The sequence below is a fragment of the Eulemur rufifrons genome, chromosome 30 (genome assembly GCF_041146395.1).
Source record: "Eulemur rufifrons isolate Redbay chromosome 30, OSU_ERuf_1, whole genome shotgun sequence".
In the NCBI taxonomy this organism is placed as follows: domain Eukaryota; kingdom Metazoa; phylum Chordata; class Mammalia; order Primates; family Lemuridae; genus Eulemur; species Eulemur rufifrons.
In genome coordinates this window covers 24,329,265-24,350,922 of record NC_091012.1, presented here as the reverse complement: position 1 = coordinate 24,350,922, position 21,658 = coordinate 24,329,265, and the positions used below count along the sequence as shown (strand labels likewise).

The following is a 21,658-nucleotide window of genomic DNA, read 5'->3' as shown; positions in this document are numbered from 1 at the left end:
CCCTCTGTTATTTAATACAGCTTGATTCTAATTCACTTGGAAATATATGCAGAAAATCAGAAACAATCAATTTCACACCAAGTTACTTGTCTCTGCAATGGTTCTTGTCAATCATCTTGTCTACCAGCTGTGCGAACCAAGGCCCTCCTCCTCAGCAGATTCTGCTTATAGTGCTCCAGTTTGTCAGGTTAAGGAAACAGTCTCCTGCTGAGCAGTTAAGCTAAGATGTGGCCAGATGTTAGCAATGAGGATGTGAATAAACTGCTGGTCAATGGGATTAGACCAGGGAATCCAGGGATCTCTGCACTCTGCCCCAGGCCACAGCCCCTCCCCTCCCAAGAGAAATGGGTGTCCAAGAACCAGTGGCAGATAAGAAGCTGCTAGCATTTCATCATTAGCTGGTGCTTAGTTCCCAAACCCCAATGCGCAGAGCACCGTAAGCAAGGGAGCCATACAGGGGATCCCCTTCCCTGAGCCAGTCAGGCCCGACAGCTTTAGTTCAAAGTAGTCCATGGGGCCCAGGCTGTTTTTTCCCTTGTGTCCAACATCCAAACCTGAGTTTGGGGTCTTACCCTGGTTATACGAGATACTGCCAGGGAAATGGACCTGGAACCAGAGGGAGGGAGGAGGCAAAGGAGAAAGTAGTTTCCCGCGGTGTCTGCTGTCCAGCGTGGCTGAGGGGGTTATGGGGAAAAGAGTAAGTTTAGGGGGCTGATAACCAGGTCCTGGATCCTCTCCTTCCTAGTCATTAACCAGGAGCTCTGGCCGTGGCTGCTTCTGTCATGAGGAAGGGAACAGAGAGCTGCTGGTGATCTGCGGGGATTCTACCAAGAGCCACGATGCTCCTGATTGAGCCTCCTGGTAGCCTTATCACAGTCACCCTAGAGCCTTTGTAGAGGACATCTGCCTCCTCACTGCAGAAAGTCTGTGAAATAGCAGTCCTGTTTCCCCACTGTGAGCTACTGTTACTGATGGCAGTGTGTGTGCTGGGGCAGAAAGAAGGTTGACACCCCCCACACTGTCTGTGCTGCCCCCTCTACCTCAGCTGGGCCTGCTCCCTAGCAGCTCTGCCCTGAGGAGGACCTGGAGGGCCTGGACCCGTGGCTGTCCACCTGGAGTGCATGCCGTCTGCACCTGGGAACTTTTGGAGAGCCTGCTTTCTGTGGGCCTGGGGAGAGGCTTAGGTGTGTGTAAAAAGTTCCCCACGTGATTCAGATGTGCAAGTGAGTTTGAAGACCAGTGATCTAGACTGGCGCTCCAAGTGTGGTCCTGGGACCAGCAGCCTCAGCACCCCCTGGGAACCCGTTAGATACACTAATTTACAGGCCCCACCGCGGACCTGCTGGTGCTCTCTGCGGGGAGGCCCAGCACTCTGGTTTCCCAAGCCCTCGAGGGGATTCTGATGTATGCTCAACTTTGAGATTCAACTTGAGCAACAGTGTTGCTCTAGACCAACACTGTTCGAACATTAATGAGCACATGAATCTGGAGTTCTTGTTGAAATGCAGATTCTGATTCAGTGAGTCTGGGGTGAGCCGGAGATGCTGCATTTCTGACAGCATCTGACAGGTGATGCTGCTGGTTCACAGACCAAATCTTAAGTGCCAAGAGGCCTAGAGAGCACAGACTATCTTCAGAAATAAGAATCAAAGGGAGGGGGCTTCTGAGTAGCCAAAGTAGGTTCCACAGAGTCCTCAGGCCCTCGCTCAGAAATTATACTTACTTTTAGACTCGGCTTCAAAAAGCTGATTGTGGTCTCACACGATCTGATTGCCAGGTCACAGCTCATTAAAAGCAGCCAGTTAGAGAGCTGGCCTGGGTCAGAGGGGGTGATCCTGGAGGTAGACATGGCAGCGGTTCAAGTGAAAGTTAACAGCAAACATATACTCAAAAGGCATGGAGGCTGGCCAGAAGCCTTACTGTTTCATAGTGCCATGCACTACTGCCATTTGTATTGATGTTATGCCAATAACACAATTCAATGATTACATTCAGGTTATTAAGACAAGAAAGTATGGGATACATGTTAGAAAAATTGCATAAAAAGGTTGAACACAAAAAGTAATTCCAGTGCTTCTAAAGGGATAAGCATCATTTTTGAAGACGCTAAGCAGCTTTCTCTCTCCAAAATACCTAGATTAAATGTGTGTGTATATTTTTTGACATCTTCAAACTGACTTCCATTCTTCATTTTGCTTAGTGCCTATTTTCATGTCAAAGCTATGTCATTTTTGTACCATTTATTGCATTTTAAGAAAAGAAATAAGGGGTTTGAATTAGAACGTTTCCGATGTCTCTCACAGCTCTAAGATTCTGTCCATGAAATGTGTGTATAATTTCTTTTAAAATAACATTGTTAATGCTTTAGAAGCGGAGACATTAATGATCAGTCTTTAATTATCAGTTAATAAGTGAATGAGATATGTAATGGGCTAGTAAAAGATTCATTCATGTAAAAGATTATTTTTAGGTTGCCTACTGCTAAATTGAGTAATCTAAGTTAGTGTAAAGTTGCCAGAAATATCAGAATAAAACGAACTAGTCAGTATGTGGACAAACTGATAGGAAGGGAAAAAATAAATGAAGGAATATTTAGAGAAGAGTCCCAAAGACATTCTTTCATATCCATAGTTTAATAGAATCTTTACCTTTTGAGGTAGGTTTAATAGTCATTGATATTTTTGTTCTGCAAGAGTTGTAGAATTTTATTATAGATTACTGTAGATTTCTGGGGACTGTACTTTTTAGGCAAATGGTACTGTTTCCAGGAGAAGAGGCCAAAACAAACTATGAACTGCAGAGACTTAGTCTTTTATTTTTATTACTCTAGCTGCTACTATTTTCTCCCTGAGCTGTTTTCTGAGTTGAGTTTAATGCCACGATGCCCTTTGAAAGTGTGAATGGCGGTCTTGACCCACCAAAGGTAGAGGCTTTGTTTTCCAGTGCTGATGGGCTTGGACTGAGCCCTGCCCACTTTGACCCTCCCATATCAGGTACCCAGTTGGCCAGAATGGGCTTGTAGTCAGTGGCACTAGAATACACCCACACAAGCGCCCAGATATAGAATGCAGGTTTAGGGGCTAAGAATAGAGACTGATTGTCTTAGTCTGTTTGGGCTGCTAGAGCAAAATACTGTAAACTGGGTGGTTCATAAACAACAGAAATTTATTTCTCTTAGTTCTGGAGGTTGAGAAGTCCAAGGTTGAGGCACCAGCAGATTTGGTGTCTGGTGAGGGTTAACTTCCTGGTTCACAGATGGCTGTCTTGGCACTGTGTCTTCATATGGCAGAAGGGGCAGGGGAGCTCTCTTGGGCCTCTTTTATAAGGCCACTAATCCCATTCAGGAGGTCTCTACCCTCATGACCTAATTACCTCCCAAAGGCCCCACCTCCTAATACCATCACTTGGGAGGTTAGGATTTTAACATATGAATTTTGGAGGGACACAAATAATCAGTTCATAGCACTCATGACTTATATGTCAATAATTTGCTGTCTTATTAGTAAATGTTTTTAAATGTTTGAAAATATAGGACAAAACCCTAGGTCTTCCATTCCTATTCTTGATTTAATAAAGCTTCAATATACATAAATGTTATATATCTGCTTAAAATTCATAAATTCTGTGTTGCCAGTAATTTATGAATAGGGCATAACTAAGCATAGAAAAATGCTGGGAAAAGCAGACATAGTGTGCTTGGCCTTTTAAAAGATAGCCATTTGGAATGTGAGGCCACTGTGGGAGTTGCAAGGGGCAATCTTAAAGGCTCCAGGAGAGGATTAACCAGTAACTGTCATTAGCATTTCAGCCAGAGATGTTACGCCATTGAGTTAGTTCATCTAAGAACAAGAATGCTGGTAAGAACCACCACCAGAACATGGGCAACGTATGTAACCTGCAATTCTGTATCCCCCATAACAATAAGATGAAATAAAAAAAAAAAAAAAGAACCACCACCAGAGCTAGTTTCCAGGGCTTTCTGAAAGTGCTATTCTGATGGGGCTCCTTAGAACAGAGTTGTGTGTCTCTGTGAGAGTAATCCTTAAGACGGGGAGAGAGGCAAATCTGAATCCAGTGTATCTGAGCAGAATTCCTTAAGTTAGCCTGGTGAGGAAAAGAACAATTTCAGGTAGAGTTTGGACAGTCCTGGGTTGACCGTTGTTTCTAATTAAAAAGTCTGTTGCTAGTCTTTAAAGTAGTAAAGCTAAGTTAAAAAATAAACTTGTCTGTCAGTAATCCTCATTGTCACTCCAGAGATGTCAGGATTAGTCATGACAGTGTGCAAACATCACTCTGATTGAAGAATAAGTCTATAAAGTAAACTGACCTACGTAAAAACATGCTGGGTAATTGTATTTGGTTTTGTTCTAATTGGTTTTGCTTCATTTAGTAGGTGATGAATATTTCACTATGTTTTTAAATTAGAATTCTGGCATATGGTAGGCACTCAGCACATGCCTGCTGCTAGGATCATCATCTCATTCCCAGATCATCTCATGGCTATTACTACATGCCAGCTACTGGCTAGAACCTGCTGGCAATAGTGATAGTCTTCATTGGAATTCTGAAAAACCCCACTAAGAGTTACCTAAAATAATAGAGATGATTGTGTGGTTTTTCTTCCTCTGTTAATATGGTGAATTACAGTAATTGATTTTTTTTATAACATCAAATGTTAAGCCAGCCTTGCATTCCTGAGGTAAGCCTCATTTGGTCATGTCATATTACTCTTTTTATGTATTGCCGGGTTCAACTTGCTCATATACGTTGGTAAAGATTAGAGAGGATGTATGTTCATGGAGTTGTGTTTGTGGGAAGGTCTTAGTTAGCAGTTTCTTTAATAGACGCAGAGCTATTCAGGTTTTCTGTTTCTTCTTGAGTCATTTTAGGTATATATTATGCCTGGGATCCACCCCCACCCCCAGCTCTGTGGCCTGGAATGTGCCTGCAGGTGGGAGCTGGGACAATAGTAGGGCTCCCCTCAGTTGTTTCCTTTCTCTCAGGGTCACAGTCCTATGCTGTTTGTTGTCAGTGTCTGAAAACAGTCATTCCATAAGTTTTGTCCAGCTCACCTGTTGTTTCTGGCAGAGGATGAGTCTGGGCTCTGTTCTCCGCCCGCCCCCCCCCCCCCCCCCCCGCCCCCGTGGTGAGGGGTGGAAGCTGCACGAGCGGTTTTGGGCATTGAAGAGTACAACAAACTTTGTTGCCTCTGGTGGTTTCTCAGCCAGATCTGTCTACAAGCTTGATCTTGAAACTATAGATAGCTAAGTTTTACATTGGCTCAGTCTTCTTTTCAATCTTTGTGTTCCAATTTGCAGTTTAGCTGTCTTTCACAAAAAGTAGTATTACTTTGTTTTAGAAATTGGACTTTAAGACTAAATCTTATTTTTCTCTCCATTTAAGTTTCCTTCGGCGTTTGAGTTTAACGAACTATTCTTGATTACAATTTTGGATCACCTTTATAGCTGTCTCTTTGGGACCTTTTTGTGCAACTGTGAACAACAGCGATTCAAAGAGGTAAGTGTTTGGTGGTCTCGTCTGTTGCTTGCTCTGTTGTCAGGCCTCTCTCCCAGGAAGTGCCACTGCAACAGAAGGCCTGGATGGAGGGGAGGACGTGGGCTCCGACCCCAGTGAGTGTAAGGCGGGTTGCACTAGATATGCTTCCTGGGCTCTGGCAGCCCCAGCACATATGTCTAAGACAAGCCCCCTTACTTCATAGATGTGGGGTGCTGGGACCCAGCGAGCCCAGGGCTCTCTAAGGAGTAAGGTCAGTGCTAGACCCTGGACCTCCTGCCTCCAAGTTCATGTACTTTACATTGCACTGACTCCAAAATAGTATAAATCTGCTTTTCATTCTCTATGGTGTTGGGCAGAATCATACTTGAAGAACTTAAAAAATCAAATCTAGCCAAAAACCTCACTTTAGGTAGCAAGCTAAACTTTCTTGTCCATGGAGCTGGTTTAAAAAAAAAAAAATAGCTGCCAAGCTTCTCAGAGTTACATTTTACCTCTTCTTCCTTTTCTCCTCAGTTAGGGATAAAACAAAGAAATGGTCAAAAATGAGAAGACATTGGTAAAAGGCAGCTTAGAGAATATCGTCCAGCTAATCCAAAGGGACTACTGCCTATGCACTAAGTGTGTTAGAGCATTATAGAATTCAGGGGGAAACAGTCCGGCAGCAACGCCCACCTCCCTCCCTTGCAGCAGCCTCCCAACAGTCGACCCCTCCCTCATCCTGTGACCCCACTTCCTGTGCCTCTGCCCTACCTCACTGGCCTCCCCTTTTCTGTCTCTGGCTGGCTGCCATTTTAACCAGTCTCTAAACTTGTAGTCACTTGGGCCCAGTCCTGGGTTGTCTTCTCACCGTGAGCCCTGTTCTCTCTCTCTAGGTGACTTTGTCTAGCCTCAGGGATCTAAATGCCATTTTCATGTTCCTCTCCTGGTCTTTAGCTTCTCAGTAAATGACACCACTGGCCATCTAGATGTTGAGGCCAGATACACAGGAATCATCTTCAATCCCTCCTTCACCCTCACCCCAGCTGTTCATCGGCGAATACTGCTGGCCCTGTCGCCCCAAATATATTCTTAATCTGGCCACTTAACTGCTTTACAGCTAGCTACAAGGCTAGCTCAAGCCTCTATCATCTCACATCTGGACTAAGGCAAGCAGCCCAGGGACAGGCTTCAGTAGTCCATTCTAGACAGAGCAACCAGAGCAAGCATTCACTAGCTTAAGTCTGATCATGGCCTCTCCCCTGCTTCCCACTGCAATTAGGATCAAATCCACACTCCTCCAGGTGCAGTGTGATGGGGCCCTGTTAACTTCTTAATAAAAAGAAAAACATGTTTAGAAGAGTGAATTTTATGGTATGTGAATTACATCGCAATAAAACTGTTTAAAATAAAACCAGCAACACACAAATGAAGTCTATATATGGAATTTAAACTGTGGTTTTATCTTGGGGTTTTTTTTGGGGGGAGGCACAAAATTTACCCTCCTTAAAAAAATAATCACCTCTCTTGCCATATAATTTACATAGCATAATATTCACCCATTTAAAGTGTACAGTTTAGTGGTTTTAGTATATTTACATATTGTGTAACCATCACTCATATTTAATTTCATAAAATTATCACCCCAAAAAGAAATGCCTACCCATTAGCAGTCACTTCCCATGCCCCTACCCCTAGCCCCTGGCAACCAGAATGGATTTGCCTATTCTGGACATTTCATAGAAATGGGGTCACACAATGGTAGGCTTATCACTGTCTTACTTCACTTAGCATGTTTTCAGAGTTCATCCATGAACCAGTAATTCCTTCCATTTTATGGCTGAACAATATTCCATTTTATGAGTAGACCACATTTTGTTTATCCATTCATCAGTTGATAGAAATTGGGATTGTTTTTACTTTTTGGCTTTTATGAATAATGCTGCTTGCTATATCCATTCATGTACAAGCTTTTGTGTGGACATGTGCTTTCATTTCTCTTGGGTGTATACCTGGGGATGGAATTGCTGGGTCATGTGGTAACTCTGTTTAACATTTTAAGGAACTGCCAAACTGTGTTCCAGAGTAGCTGTACCATTTTACATTCCCACCAGGAGTGTCTGAGGCTTCCAATTTCTCCACATTTCACTAACACTTATTTTCCTTTTTTAAAAAAAAATTATAGCCATCCGAGTGGGTGGGAGTTGGTATGTTGTGGTTTTGATTTGCATTTCCCTAATGACTGATGATGTCAAGCATCTTTTCATGTGCTTAGTGGCCATTTGTGTATCTTCTGTGGAGAAATGTCTATTCAGATCCTTTGTCCATTTTTAAATTGGGTTATCTTTTATTATTCTAAGAGTTCCTTATGCATTCTTTTTTTTTTTTTTTTTTTTTTTTTTTGAGACAGAGTCTCACTCTGTTGCCCAGGCTAGAGTGAGTGCCGTGGCGTCAGCCTAGCTCACAGCAACCTCAAACTCCTGAGCTCAAGCGATCCTACTGCCTCAGCCTCCTGAGTAGCTGGGACTACAGGCATGCACCACCATGCCCAGCTAATTTTTTCTATATATATTTTTAGCTGTCCATATAATTTCTTTCTATTTTTAGTAGAGATGGGGTCTCACTCTTGCTCAGGCTGGTCTCGAACTCCTGAGCTCAAACGATCCGCCCACCTCGGCCTCCCAGAGTGCTAGGATTACAGGCGTGAGCCACCGCGCCCGGCCCTTATGCATTCTTTATATATGATTTGTAAAAATTTTCTGTAGATTTTTTTACTTTTTTGATGGTATCCTTTTTTAAAGCACAAAAGTTTTAAACTTTGATAAAGTCCAGTTTATCTTTTTTTTTTTTTTTCTTGTGCTTTAGGTATCACATCTAAGAAACCGTTGCTTAACCCAAGGTTATGAAAATTTCCTCCTATGTTTTCTTCTAAGAGTTTTATATTAATAGTTAAAACTAAAATGTTTTTACGTTTAGGTCTGTGACCCATTTTAAGTTAATGTTTATATGTGGTGTGAATTTAGGATCCAACTTCATTCTTTCGTGTGTTGGCTGTCTAGTTGTCCCAGCATCATGTGTTGGAAAGAATATCTTTCTCCCATTGAATTTTCTTGCCACCTTTGTTGAAACTCATTTGACCATAACGTGAGAGAGTTCATTTCTGTACTCTCTATTCTATCCATCTATCTACGCGTCTATCCTTATGCCAGCAACCCCAGTATTAATTACCGTAGCTTTGCAGTAAGTTTTGAAAATAGGAAGTGTAAGTCCCCCTACTTTGTTCTTTTTCAAGATTGCTTTTGTTATTCTGGACCCCTTGAATTATTGCTGGCTGTTTTTCTTGTACAATATATAAAAAAGGAAATGGTCCTAATTGAATGTTCCTGCATTTGGCTACCTTGTGGGAAGTGAGCAGCAGGGGATGGTAGAAAATTCTTTTGGTCTCACCATTTTCTCATTGATCTATTGTTTGATGTTTACCTGCCCTGCCATTTCTGCACATTTGGATGTTTTCACTCAAATGAGCAATCCCAGTAGTTACAGAGTATAATTTAATGATATACTTCTCTATATAGAGCTGCTCCAGCCTGCCACCGTGGCAGGTTTTTCTCCAGATAGTCATGATTTTCCAATGCAAGGAATCTTAACTGTAAATTTTACCCATGTTCCTCAATATTAAAAGTCACAAAAGCAAACTTTACACCAGATTTAAAAAATATTTCTGATTTTCACTATCATCCTGTGGTTGTTAGAAAGTTCTCATTCTGCCTTCCCATAGACACTGTTGCCAGATGGTACCTAACTTCAGCACTACCTTTTTCCAGGAGACCAAGCAGTGTTTCCGTGTAGTCCCGGCGTGAGACCATGACTGGTGGGGAGATGGGGGCAGGGCTTAGTAAGTAAATGTTGGTGAATTTTTCAGCATTTGAATTCACTTCATTAGTCCAGTCCTTTTCTCCATGTTATACTAATTCTGGAGGATATGAAGAAAAGTTTATTTCATTATATTTCTTTTTTTGTTTTTCAGGATATATGTACAAAGACTCTATCTTTATGGTCATATATCAATAGCCAGCTAGATGAATTCTCCAATCCCTTCTTTGTGAATTATGAAAACCATGTGTTATATCCTGTTGCTAGTCTGAGTCATTTGGAATTGTGGGTAAACTACTACGTACGATGGAATCCACGGATGAGACCTCAGGTATCTTTTTTTCTTCTTTTTAAGAGCATGTCTAGCTTGCCACTGTCCACATGTGACCTCACTTAGCACTCACAACAATCCCATGATGCAGAGGGTGAAGGGCCGGTTCAGGGAAGCCGTAAATTGCCCAGGCTCTTGCTGCCCGGTGTGTGCAGTCGTGGAAGGATGCCCCTGGGCAGGGCCAAATCCCCTCTCTGGCAGTGAGTCACCACCCGATCTGGGCCAAGGTCCTAACCGTCACTGAGACCTCACACGGTCGCCGAACATGAAATGAATCCATACCAAGTATCCGGCACAGTGGTAGGTGGGTGGTCTGGCGTGTTGCCTTCTCCCTCTAGTGTGCTACATAGAGAGAACTGAGAAGTCCACGGGCCACAGCTTTTTGTCCTCGACACAAGCAGCAGGCAGCACACACACCCCAGGTGCTAGGCCCCACAGCACGCTGGACAGCGGACTGGGCCTTGGTGGTGGCGGCTAGAGAGGCAGGTGTAGTTCGGACTTCATCCCGGCGAGTGTGGGAACCACCCAGGGCCCACATGACAGGGCCAGGTGTAAGAACCAAAGCCCGCACCCGCCTTCCAGCAGCTTCCTCCTCACTCCGGCAGCACTGTGGTGGGTGGTACAGTACAGCCTGGCAGAGATCAGCAGGCAGGCCTCTGTGGCTGGGCAGCTACAGGGGACGGGGAGCCAGGGGGGGTGTGAGCCTGCTGGGCCTCCTCTCTGAGGTGTTGTTAAGCAGTGAGTCACACAGCCTGGCTGAGGGGCGGCAGAGGCCTGGAGAGCTCCACGAGGGAGAAGCCGGGTCCTGGGGCTCTGGGCCTCAGTGGGTGCCAAGGCCAGTGTGTTCGCCGAGTGAGCTGGGTGCTATGGCCATAAAATAGTGGTGCTGAAGGAAAACCCTTCTGGTTGCTTTAGCCCCACCCCTCAGTGGGGTTGAGCGAAGCACACCTGGGGTGGGGCCGCTCTCCTGCCGCTGGCGCTGCCCACCCCCGGGGCTGCGCTTGATGACAGCACACACACATTGTAGAAAGGGCTGATTTAACAGAAGTATTTTCAGGCAGCGGAGCTATTTACAGAAAATGCAAAAATACAGAGATTAGAGAGCCTGGGAGGGGGTCGGCATGTAAACATCTGACCCAGCCTGCACTTGGCCCCCTCCGTGGATTCTGGTGTGTGGTCTACCCGAGCCTGTGTCCTGAGAAACTGAGGCCAGGGGAGGGGCGCAGAGGGGGAGACAATCCACTATGGCACCCTTCGTGGCCCTGCAACGTCGTGGGGACAGGGTCACTGTACACTGGGCAAGAGACCGGTCAGTGACACGGAGGTGCCGTGGTGGTGAAACACGAAGCCAGCGATGCTGACGTGGAAACGCCGTGGTAAGAAATGACCCGTTAACTAGCTTTGTCCATGCTCGCCGCAGATGCCGATCCACCAGAATCTCAAGGAGCTGCTGGCTGTCAGGGCAGAGCTGCAGAAGCGGGTGGAGGACCTGCAGCGGGAGGTGGCCACGCGTGCCGTCTCGTCGTCGTCCGAGCGGGGCTCCTCGCCTTCCCACTCAGCCACTCCCGTCCACACCTCGGTCTGACAGGCAAGGCCAGCCGTCTCGGGCCATCCTGCTGCTCCACTGTCTCTTGGGGGCTCAGGAAAGGGACCTGGTACTAGCTGTTATGGCTGTAGCTTGTGATCTCGTCTTTTAGGATTAGACCCAGGGACCATCTGTGTGGCTGGGTGACAGCACCCACTGTTGGCAAGTGCTTGTTGTTTTGTGAACAGCCTGTTACCCTCCTGTCAGTGGTTTCACCAGAGACATCTGTCACGCCCACTGTGTGAAGTGACTTCCTATCGTCCAGGCAGCTTGGGAGAAACCAGAGTGAAGGGAACGCAGTACTTAAGTCTCATGCCATTTCTTTGCAAGTTCCATCCTTCACTGAAAACAAACACGATTCACTTAAAGACCACATTGCCAGCCACACGGCTCCCTTCAGGTCGTTGCCACAACGTGGGAACTGTTCTTAAATGAAATATTTGGGGGAGAAGCCAAACCATTGCCATCTATTCTACGGTTCTCTTCGTGCAAGGGGCCCTCCTGTAACAATTACTGTCGTGTACATATAAGGTATTTTTAAAAAAGAGAAACATGCCTTTATTTTCCTATGTCCTTTTTTTATGTTTAGTCACCTAAGGCGGTATCAGCATAACTGGACTGTGCGAGCACTTGTTTTCCACTAAACCTCATGCTAATTTTGATGTGGTACATTTGAAACGGTTTGAACACGGTGACTTCACCAATGTGTCACGCCCTCACCTGACCCTGGTACTGGCCTCCTGAGGCGGCCCGGTGCGTGGCTGGGGAGGGCGCGCACCTGGAGGCTCAGTCCCCAGCTCTGCTGAGGGCAGCTGTGCCCAGGTGCTGGCCACCTGGCCGCCGGACCTCGCTCCCCCCGCCTCTTTACAGACGCCGGCTGCTTGTGTCAAACACGTCTGCCCTTCCTTCCCCGTTCTATGCCTGTATGAAATATTTTCTCATTTTAGCCCGTGACTGCCTGTCAATGTTTGAGAGCAACCACTGTACCGTGGCTTCGGTTTGGAAAAGCATAGCACGCACTTTCCGCGGTTTCCCTTCTCAGCCGCCCCCCCGCAGCCTGCCCTCCTGCATCTGCACCTTCACTTAGCGACTTTGAGCTCTGTGACGTATCAGTCCTTGCAGGAATTAGTTTACCATCAGCTGGGCCCCTCTGCTAGAGCACTAGGGCCCTTAGCTCCTCTGTGTGACGTGCCACAGTGCATACTGTACATTTGGGGCCACCCCCCAGCCCTTGAGCTGTGCCCACTGCCGCAGCTCTCCGGGCCCGTACCTGAGGCTCACGCACCTCTCGAGTCAGGGGCCGCCTCAGCAGCTCGTAGGGCCACCCCGAGTACACCTGCATCACCGCGTCAGCCGGCTGCTTTCAAATTACTGGATTCCATGTAAAGTCCTACACGTTGATCTTATTTTTGAAAATATATTCTTAAATTTTTTATGGTCAAATACATAGAGAATAGATTTTTTTTTTTAATTTGGAACCTTCTGATTCTTATAGAAACTTATCCTTCTGTAAGAGACCAGAAAAATTTCTTCAATGTAATTTGATAACCTAAAGTCAATTCTCCATTTTTATCATCTGGGGAATCTGTTTCTAAATCATAGTTCAATTGCTACTTGCTTTTATGGTCCCAACATATCTGAAAGTAGATAAACTGGATTTTTTTCACTGATACTGTTTAAAAAAAAAAAAAAATGAAGACATTTCCCATTTTCTTCCCAGAAGTAGCGTTTAATTCCCTAGGCAGCTAGGACTGTTAAAGGTAGTGTGGAGTGTGAGTGATGATTTTGACAGAGCCAGAAGCCAAGCTGGGGAGAACCCGACACCCAGACTGGGCCCTGTGAGCCCTCTCCATAGCGGGGTGGCTCTGCCAGGGGGGATCCCCAAGATGCCCGTTCAATTTTAAAGAAGCACAACGGATCATTTTCCGTCATATGTTCCTAGCACAGAACTGTTTCTAAAACAACTTGAAGCATAGTTTTATTATCTAAGCATTTTTTTTTTTTGCTTTTATTTAAGTGTACTAGGATGTGAAACCTTTATGGTTCAGGTTTTTAAAAACTGGTACAGTATCGCATTCGTCTCATCTGATACACTGTATTTCGGTCTGTAATTAAAATGTTTGCTCCCTGCTCTTTTTTGTTGTCTCCTTTTTAAGTTATTTCAGATTTTTCCCTTGAAGGAAATCAGTAATAAAATAAGATGTATTGAATGTTTGCTATATGCCAAGCACAGTTAATATATGTAAAAATGCCTTTGTGATTTTCATTTACTAAATTATAAATGTAATTTATGAGTCTTGAGTGTTTGGGCTGAAACGGGTAAGTACTGATTATAAAATTGGAAATACCCCTGTGTTCTGTAACCTTCAGAACATGTTGAAGACATGGAAAAGGTCTGGAGCCACCTGGCGTGTGCAGGCGCAGGGTTCTGAGGCCTTAAAATCGCTGTTTCCCCCGTTCTTGGGGAGGATTGCTTGCTTTTTCAGGGCTGGAAAGGCCTGGAGGAAATTGTACCAGCCCCTGCGTGTCACCCCTCTTATAGGGAGACCTGGGGGTCCCTGTCCCTCTCCAGTCACATCACTGCTGTGGCATCTGGCACAGAGGATGCCCAGTGGACCACCTGCCAGCCATCGCCAGCAGTAAGGCCAGCGCAGCCAGGCCCCCACTGGCCCTGCAGGTCTTCTGCAAAGGAGAATCGTGTGGCAGCCTTGGGTTTGACAACTTTGTATATTTTTGCTATAAGCCTAGTTTAGCCAAAAACAAGACAAAAAAACCACCAACCAACCTCAGGGTCCACTGTATCTTGTTCACACTGGAACACCCAGCCGTCTTCTCAGTTCGCAAGCCAAGCTGCGAGCTGATGACAAGGACACACTTTATCCCAAACAGGCCACGCTCCACGGGGTTGCAACAAGTGATGGGGTGCAGGGCCCCCTTCCTCGCTCCGCTCTCTGGTGGAGCAAGTGCACATAGCCAGAACCCGCTGTGGTTACTGGCTGGCGCTGAAGGAGGCAGAGCCATGGACTTGGGACGTGCGAGCCCGGGGCTCCAGGCTCGGCAATGGGGGACCGCCCCTGCCCCCCACACTGAGCTCACCGAGGGGTGAATGCAAGGACTCTCACCTAGAGATGTACCTTCAGCTGGGGGGAATGCGAACAGCTCCACATCACAGATTAGGAAGAAATAGCATCACTTGACAGAGGAAGGGCCTTCAACACCATCAGAACGCAAGGCTCGGTTAGGTGCCATTTTGTTTAATGCAAACACTAGACAGTTCACAATTCACACCTGGACACAAGCACATAAACACATGTACAGGGGATTCTGAGTTCAGTCTCCATTCCTTCCTCCCTCAGAGCACTGGTGAGCCTCCCTCGGGTCCGCCTCAGGGGCACCCCACCTCCCTGCCTTTGTTTCCTTGGGCTGTGACTTCGCTCACACGTGCTCAGAGTTGTTAGTTTTCTCTGCCAAATTAAGCCGACGCCGATTTGCTATTTTCAATTGGCCCTTCTAGTCTACTGTCTCCCCCCCCCATCACCTGGGACAGGCCCACGCTGGTCCATGCAACCTTCAGATAGTCACAAGAGACCACCTAGGTTTCTGTAGGCGACCATTCAGAGCAGGCGTAAAATGCCTGTGGGAGGGCGATGTCCCTGGGATGAGCGCTCTGCGAATAGAAGGCTGGGGGGTCCGCTGGGCATGTCCAGTCACCAGGGGCTGCTGCCTGCGGGCCTGGGAGCAGGCAATGGGCTTTGTGCAGAAGGTACCTAGCTAGGGGACAGCAAAACAGGTTTCTCTTATTTGAAGTAAGTGCTACTGAGAACATGGTTTTCACAGAGTGTTTTATGTCACAGCTTTAGGGTTTCAAGGTCTTTGCCATTGGATAGGCCTCACCATAAAGGTAAGATAGAAACCCCCCTGAGGTCACGCCGTCTAGGTAGCAGTAAGCTATGGATGTAAAAATCCTCCATGGCTACCTCCAGCTCAGCACCGGCCGGGGGGTGAGGCCAATGGCCTTGGTGTCAGGGAGGGACAAACCTGACCAAATTGACAATCCGGCCAACGAGTATGGGAAGGCCTGGAAACAGGCCAATCTTGCAAGCAATGCCTGCCTTGCTGATTGCTTTGCTGAAGGACAGGGAGCTTCTCCAGGCCACAGTTTCCTTCTTTCGTGGCTTTGCCCCAGTGCCCCGGGCCCCCTTTCAGCCTCACAGTCCTGGGCTGCCCTGGCCCACAAGGCTGAGCAGGACGAGGGGTGTTTCGGAGCCCACAGGCACACCCTGGGGTGGCCGGAGAGGCAGCCTTGCTCAGTGCTGCAACTGACCAACCGCCTGCCACGGGGATGTTTCTAAAACAACGAACACATGAGGCATGCATCAGATAGCATGTGGGGGCTGCAGATTCCAGTGGTTTCCATAAAAAGCCTGTGGAACACGTGGGGCCATCGTCTAGGCCAGAGGCCTGAGAGTTTTGTAAATAGGATCCTGTCTGCCCAGTGACTCATTCTGCTTCCAGAAGTGCTTTGTGACATGGCAAACGGATTAACAGGAGACCTTGGCTCAGCCTCCCACAGCAGAGCTCACTGGGCCAGAGCCACACGGGGTCCAAAGGAACAATCCTGGGAGCCGCTCTTCATCAGAACAGACGACGGCGACAGCAGGCTGAGGCGACAGCAGGCTGACCGCAGAGCCAGAAAGTCAGGTGTCTCTCACCACACCGAGCAGCATCTCTCCCCTTCCCTCCCCACCCCCCAATACCTGTTTAGGCAAACCCGCATGCTTCTGGCTTTGCTGCTTATTCCCGACGTCTCGCTCTTGCTACCAAAGTGAGACCACAGACAGGTGGAGGGTGAGCAGCTCCCCCTGCCCAGTCTGAAGCATTTCCAACGTAGCGATGATTCCTAAAGAGTAAACATGTCAGCCCTAAAGACCACAACCCGTCCCCTAGGGAATCATCTGGGAATTAGGCCTGCAAGTCCCAGCTTGCTACTTATCCAGAAGATTCCTAAACTCTCAGGGCAGGACTCCCGTGAAATGCATGTTTGCACTTAAATAACTGAACAGCCTCCACTTGGACCGGCAATGTAAAACCTGGGATGGGAGAGAAAGACTAAAACGAAAACACCACCCTGGGTGCCGCGTGCGTGTGGCGGTACTTGGTGCTGGCTGTTCACTCCTCACAGGGGCTCCGGATGCTGGCTGGGCCCCCTGAATGGCAGCTCCTCGAGGTCTCTGCTGGGGGCTGCCTAGTGGCAGAAACCCGCCACCGTGAGCCACTCCAGCATGCAGGGGGATTGCAGTATCCTGGCTTCAAAGTCTTGTCCCCTAAAGCATGAGTGTCCTCCTCCGTTGTCATCCCCAGCATCCTCTTCCCCCCCGTCATGCCTCCTCTCACCCCGTGCTCGGTCGGGCTGGGGGCAGGCTGGCTTGGGGGAGTCGGTGACCCAGTCGCTTCCAAGGCTGGCTCTCTGCCAGAGCCGGCTCTTGAATTTCAGCACCAAGGTCTCTCAGAGCCCCTGCGGCAGGGTGGACACCCCGCCCTGGATGGCAGGGCACAGAAACCAAACTCACGAGCACCCAGAGTTCATCCAGAAAGCTTAGAACAAGGAGCCAATGACATCGAAAGAGCAGCATAGCAGCTGTGGGGCCAAATGAAAGAGCCAGGTCACAAGCGGTGGCACCTGCTGCTGAACGGGGCCTTCAGATCCGGGCCGGCTCGGATGGCGGCTCCGCAGACTGTGTTTGCAGCGCCGAGTATTTCACTGGGGAGAGAAGAGGCCGGTTAGAAGGACTCGGCTGTGTCCTGCACAGGAGCAGCAGACACAGAGTCAAGCCCCGGCTGGGGACAGAGCTGCGTTCCCTTCCGTCCCGTCCAGGAGCTGGGGCAGCTCACCCCTTCCCGGGCAGCCTTCCCCTGGGGTCCACCCGCCTTCCCTGTCAGGACTACCCTGGGCCTGGTGGGTCGGGGGAGAGGAGGAAGCTGGACAGGCCTTGTGAGCAGCTCAGCCTCCACTTCCTCATCTGGGAAATGGCAACGCTCCCGATGGCTTGCTGGAGGGATTATTCTAAATAAAACGCTCAAAACAGCGTCCAGCTCATATATAGGTGCTCAATAGCGGCTAAAAGTGGTAAAAATGATGATCCCAGATGCTACCACAGAATCCATTTCCACGTTGGATTCCAGGGCTGTCTCAGTCTGCTCAGTGCAGCACTGCCAGACGTCCGTCCCAGGCAGGAGCAGGGGCACCTCACCCCCTACTACATGGGCCAGGCCCCTCCTGGTCTCCCAAGTCCCATCCCCACAGCCACTGCCCTGCAGTTCCAGTCACCACATGAACCCAGGCCCTCCTGGTCTCCCTGCCCTCGCCACCCTGGCCTCAGCTGACAGAAAGCCAGCCGCTCCACCTCGGCAAGGCTTTCTGGACCTCCCCGGCATTCTGGGGCCACAGGTCACATCGGTCACTCCAGGCCGGCAGCCTCACCTTACGCAACCTCAAATCACTGACAGCTCCGAACCCAGCAAGTGCTCAATGACCACAGAAGAGGGAGGCAGAGGGGCCCATGGATTTTGACAACAGGGTCTGGGCATTAACCACACTCCATTGGCCTCCAGCAGTTTGGAAATTCAAAGCTTGCACGTCTAGGTTAAAAGCCTCCCCCGGCTCTGTCCGAATCTTCCCAGGACGCGTCTGTTTCCACTGCCGGGGGCACAGGTGCCCTGGCTCCAGCCCGGGTGAATCAAGATCAGAGGCTGAGTAGCAACTGTGCCCAGAAGTCTTCGACGTGGCACCAGATGGCCCTGGCTGTCACCCCAGCATCCCAGTCTCATGAAGCTGGAAGGCAAGCTGATTCGGGCAGAGTGCAGGGACACCTGGGCCCCTGTAGCCTTTTGCTCTGGCTGAACAGTCTAAAAGCAGACACCTCTGTGCTTCCCTAGCACAGTTCTGGTCAGTGCTGGGGCCACCGACTAGGAGACCTTCAGGGAGGGAGAGTGACCGAGAAGTCCTCACCTTGGGGCTCCTCACACACAACGGCTTCCAGGTTCTCTCCCTTCACGTAGTCTGCATTGAGACCCTCTGCAAAGGGCAAAGGGTAGAGTTAGCGATGGGCACAGAATGAAGGGTCCCCAACCGTGATCGAGAACTCCTGACCAAGTCCTTTAGTACAGTAAAAAAAAAAAAAAAAAACAAAGCACAGGTGCCTGAGTGAACTCAGAGCCCTGTACATCCCTGTCTGGATGAAGGCTGGGAACACACTGCCCAGGAGTTATCATCATGCTCAGAAATAACAACACGTGCCAAAGGCCCCTGACACCCCATCCCTGTAAGGCAGCTGCCACATCAAGATGGCAGCTCCGCCCAGCAGCACCCAACGGCTCGGCACCATCCACAGGTCCTTGTGCAGCCCAGGAGCCAGGGAGGGAGCTGAATGGCACAGGAGAGACTGATGGATGCAGGGCAGGAAGGGGACAGGTGGCTGAGGGGCTCCCTGTGGAGATGCCAGCAACCTACGCCCCTTCCCGGCAACACCCGCACAGAAGCCAACTGGCTTCTCCTGGCGGCAAGAATGACTGCTGTCCCCACTCACACTTGGAGGGCCCAGAGCTCGCCGACAGCTGCGTCACCTGGGCTTTTCCCACAGCTCTTTCCAAGGGGGATTTAGGGACTCAACAAAGCATCCTTGATGCCAGCAAGAGCCACTGTTCAAGGACCTGAAGTGGACCCCATCCCTGCTGCTGCTCGGGGAGGGTCACGAGTCCACGCCTTATCCCAGGATAACCCGGGGACCAGAGACCTCTAGCTCTGCCTGGGGCACAACCGGGTCATGGTTCCAAGCGACCAACTGACCAGGCACCAGCACAAGTCACTCCGCCATCCTGGCCTGCAGGCTCCTGGCTTACACAAGTATGCCTGCCACCTGCCTGCCCTGGTGGCTGCTGGGCTCAAGGTGGAAGCCAGATGGGCCCGTGAAAAATGCAAGTGTTGCTCTTTGGCAGGTGTGGCTGGGCCCCACGTGGGCGGGGCAGGTGACGGACCCAGCGGAGGCTGCCCTGGGTGCACCTTCCCAGCTGACAGGCAGGGCAGGGAGGTTCACCCTGGGCCTCCCGATCCCACCCAACCACCGACCTGGCGTGAGCTAGGTTGACTCCTTCCTGCAGGCAGCCCCCACCACAGGACCTCACCCGCACACATCCCTGACCCCAGCTGCACCCGGCCTGGGGACAGAGGGTCTGGCAGGTGGCATCCTCACGCGTGCACCAGGGAAAGCTAGAGATGGTTGTAGTCACAGCCAAGTTGGTGGGTGCCAGGGAAGGGTGAAGGGCGGCGAGGAAGAGAGGATCGGGAGGGCAAATGGATGAGCGGTGTCGAGGCCAAAGCGAAGGGAAATGAGTAAGTCAAAGCAGTCGTTACCTTGACCTTCTGCTGCATCTGAAGGCAAGACACAAAGCTTAGAACCCTCGAGTAAGAACTCAGCCCCCAGCAGCAAACCACGCCGGCTTTCTGTGAGACGCACTGACTTTTGGCACTGAGGGCAGAGGCAAGGGAAGCCGAGGGTCGCCACAGCATGGGCCCCTTTGTTGGCAGCAGAGGCCGAGCGCACCTGGGGGCTACAGTGGTAGGGCCAGACCCTCCTGGCACCCACCTGCCAACTCCCGGGCCTATGTGCTCTGCCGTCCCCCATCTCCACGCCACAGCTGCTACGCCGACTCTGGGCAGAGCCTCAGCAGGAAGGGTGAGGGGGGCAGGTCCCAACCCCAGCTTCTTACGGGTCAGCCACTCCACAAACATCCACAGGACTCCTCCCGATGCTGGCCCGGCCTAGGTGCCAGCGATACATCAGTGGGTGAGGCACACACATCCCCCAGGGAATGGCCATCCAGAGTGATGGGGGCGACGCAGACTCAGAAAACCAACTGGCCCGATCCCGCCCTCGGGCTCCAGTGACGTCAGCAGGGGGCGCTGTGGCAGCACACAAGAGGCACTGGTGGGACCACAGGCTGTCAGGGCAGGCGGCCTCCTGGGAGAAGACGCCCAGGCCTGAGGGATGAGAGGCTGGGTGGGGAGGAGGAGCGGCAAAGGCCAAGTGGAGAGAGCACGGCGCCCTCGGGAGTGAAAGGCCTAGGGGCAGGGAGGGGGAGGGATGTGGTTGGAGCCAAAGCATGAAGGGCTTTGACTGCTGAGCTCAGGGCCCGGGCCATGTCCTTGAGGGCAGCTGGGAGCATGGGAGGTCTCCGCAAAGCAATTCCTCGGCATTTTTAAACAAGTCCCCCTGGAGAAGGGTGACGTGTAGGGGAGATCGTGATCGGCAAAAGGTCAGCTTCCAGATTGGTGGTGAGGAGACCTTGGCCCTGGCTAGGCAGGGGCGTGACAGTGGTGATAGTGAAGTGTGGCTCATGGCCCAGGATTGGGGAGGACCCAGGAGGATTCCTGGCCTCTAACTTGGGGAGACACACACACAAGGAAGGAGACACGGGAAGAAAGTTTGAAGGAGAAGGTGGTGAAGTCCAAGGTCAACATAGTGGGCGGGCAGGTTCCCATCCAACTCACCGAATGTGACACCCACTCATTTCAGGGAGTAAGTGTGGAAATGTATTTTCCTCTTGCCTTAGTGCCGCCACAGAGACCAACAGATACAATGACAATATTTTGTGCTTTGGAAACCAACCTATTTTCCTTCCCTCTCTGTTCCTACTGAGCAGCCTTAAAGCCGGTCTCTGGCCTCTTGTTTGGTCAGATGATTTGTTCCAGAGCAGGAAGGAAGCTGAGATGCCCTTGATGAGGAAACCGACGTCCCAGCAGGGAAGGACCCAGCCCTGCCACCCTGTAGGCTCAGCCCAAAACCTGTCCGCCATCCGCGGCCCTGCCTTTGCCAGGCTGAGGTACAGGGCTGGCTTTTCACCCACATGCAGAAGGGAGGCAACGCCGGATGTCTGGGAAGCGGTTCTCACCAGGAACTATGGACCCGGCTTTGAACCGTTTTCCTTTTCCCCAGCACACTTTGTAAAGTCTCAAAGCCGCCCCTCGGCATGTGAGCCATCTTGGCCCGCTTTATAATGTGCATGTGGACTGGTCGCATCTCACTGTTAGGGCAATGATGCTATAATGACGTGAATGGTGTGTGCCTCCCCCGACCCCCGGGAAAAGATCTGTCCCTGTCCTCATCCCTGGAACCTGTGAATGTGACCTTTTTTTGGGGGAGGGGAACAGGGTCTCTACAGATGTAATTAAGGATCTCAAGAGGAGATCGTTCTGGATTTAGGACGTAGGCAGAGGGTGGAGTGACGCAGCCACACGTCAAGGAACACCTGGGCCCCCTGGAGCTGGAAGAGACAAGGAGTACCCTAGGGCCTGCAGGAGTGTGGCCGTGTGGCCGTGC

General features: G+C 49.8%; 2 protein-coding genes across 8 annotated transcripts in view; one reads left to right on the top strand and one right to left on the bottom strand.

Moving 5' to 3' along the window:
- Positions 1-13,378, top strand: part of MTMR1 (myotubularin related protein 1) — a 63,312-nt gene extending 49,934 nt beyond the window's left edge. For all 3 annotated transcript variants that reach the window (XM_069464101.1, XM_069464099.1, XM_069464100.1), the window contains 3 exons: positions 5,404-5,517; positions 9,521-9,697; positions 11,118-13,378. In XM_069464101.1, the coding sequence (XP_069320202.1) occupies positions 5,404-5,517; positions 9,521-9,697; positions 11,118-11,282 (456 nt within the window). In that variant the 3' untranslated portion in view covers positions 11,283-13,378. The remainder of the gene's footprint in view (positions 1-5,403; positions 5,518-9,520; positions 9,698-11,117) is intronic.
- Positions 13,379-14,526: 1,148 nt separating this feature from the next.
- Positions 14,527-21,658, bottom strand: part of CD99L2 (CD99 molecule like 2) — a 107,326-nt gene continuing 100,194 nt past the window's right edge. For 4 of the 5 annotated variants that reach the window (XM_069464557.1, XM_069464561.1, XM_069464559.1 and 1 more), the window contains 2 exons: positions 18,292-18,357; positions 14,527-17,043 (listed from right to left, as the gene is read on the bottom strand). In XM_069464557.1, coding sequence (XP_069320658.1) covers positions 16,982-17,043; positions 18,292-18,357 — 128 coding nt within the window. In that variant the 3' untranslated portion in view covers positions 14,527-16,981. Of the gene's footprint in view, positions 17,044-18,291; positions 18,358-19,692; positions 19,711-21,658 lie in introns of all 5 variants that reach the window. The other variant, XM_069464558.1, reaches the window with a different exon arrangement.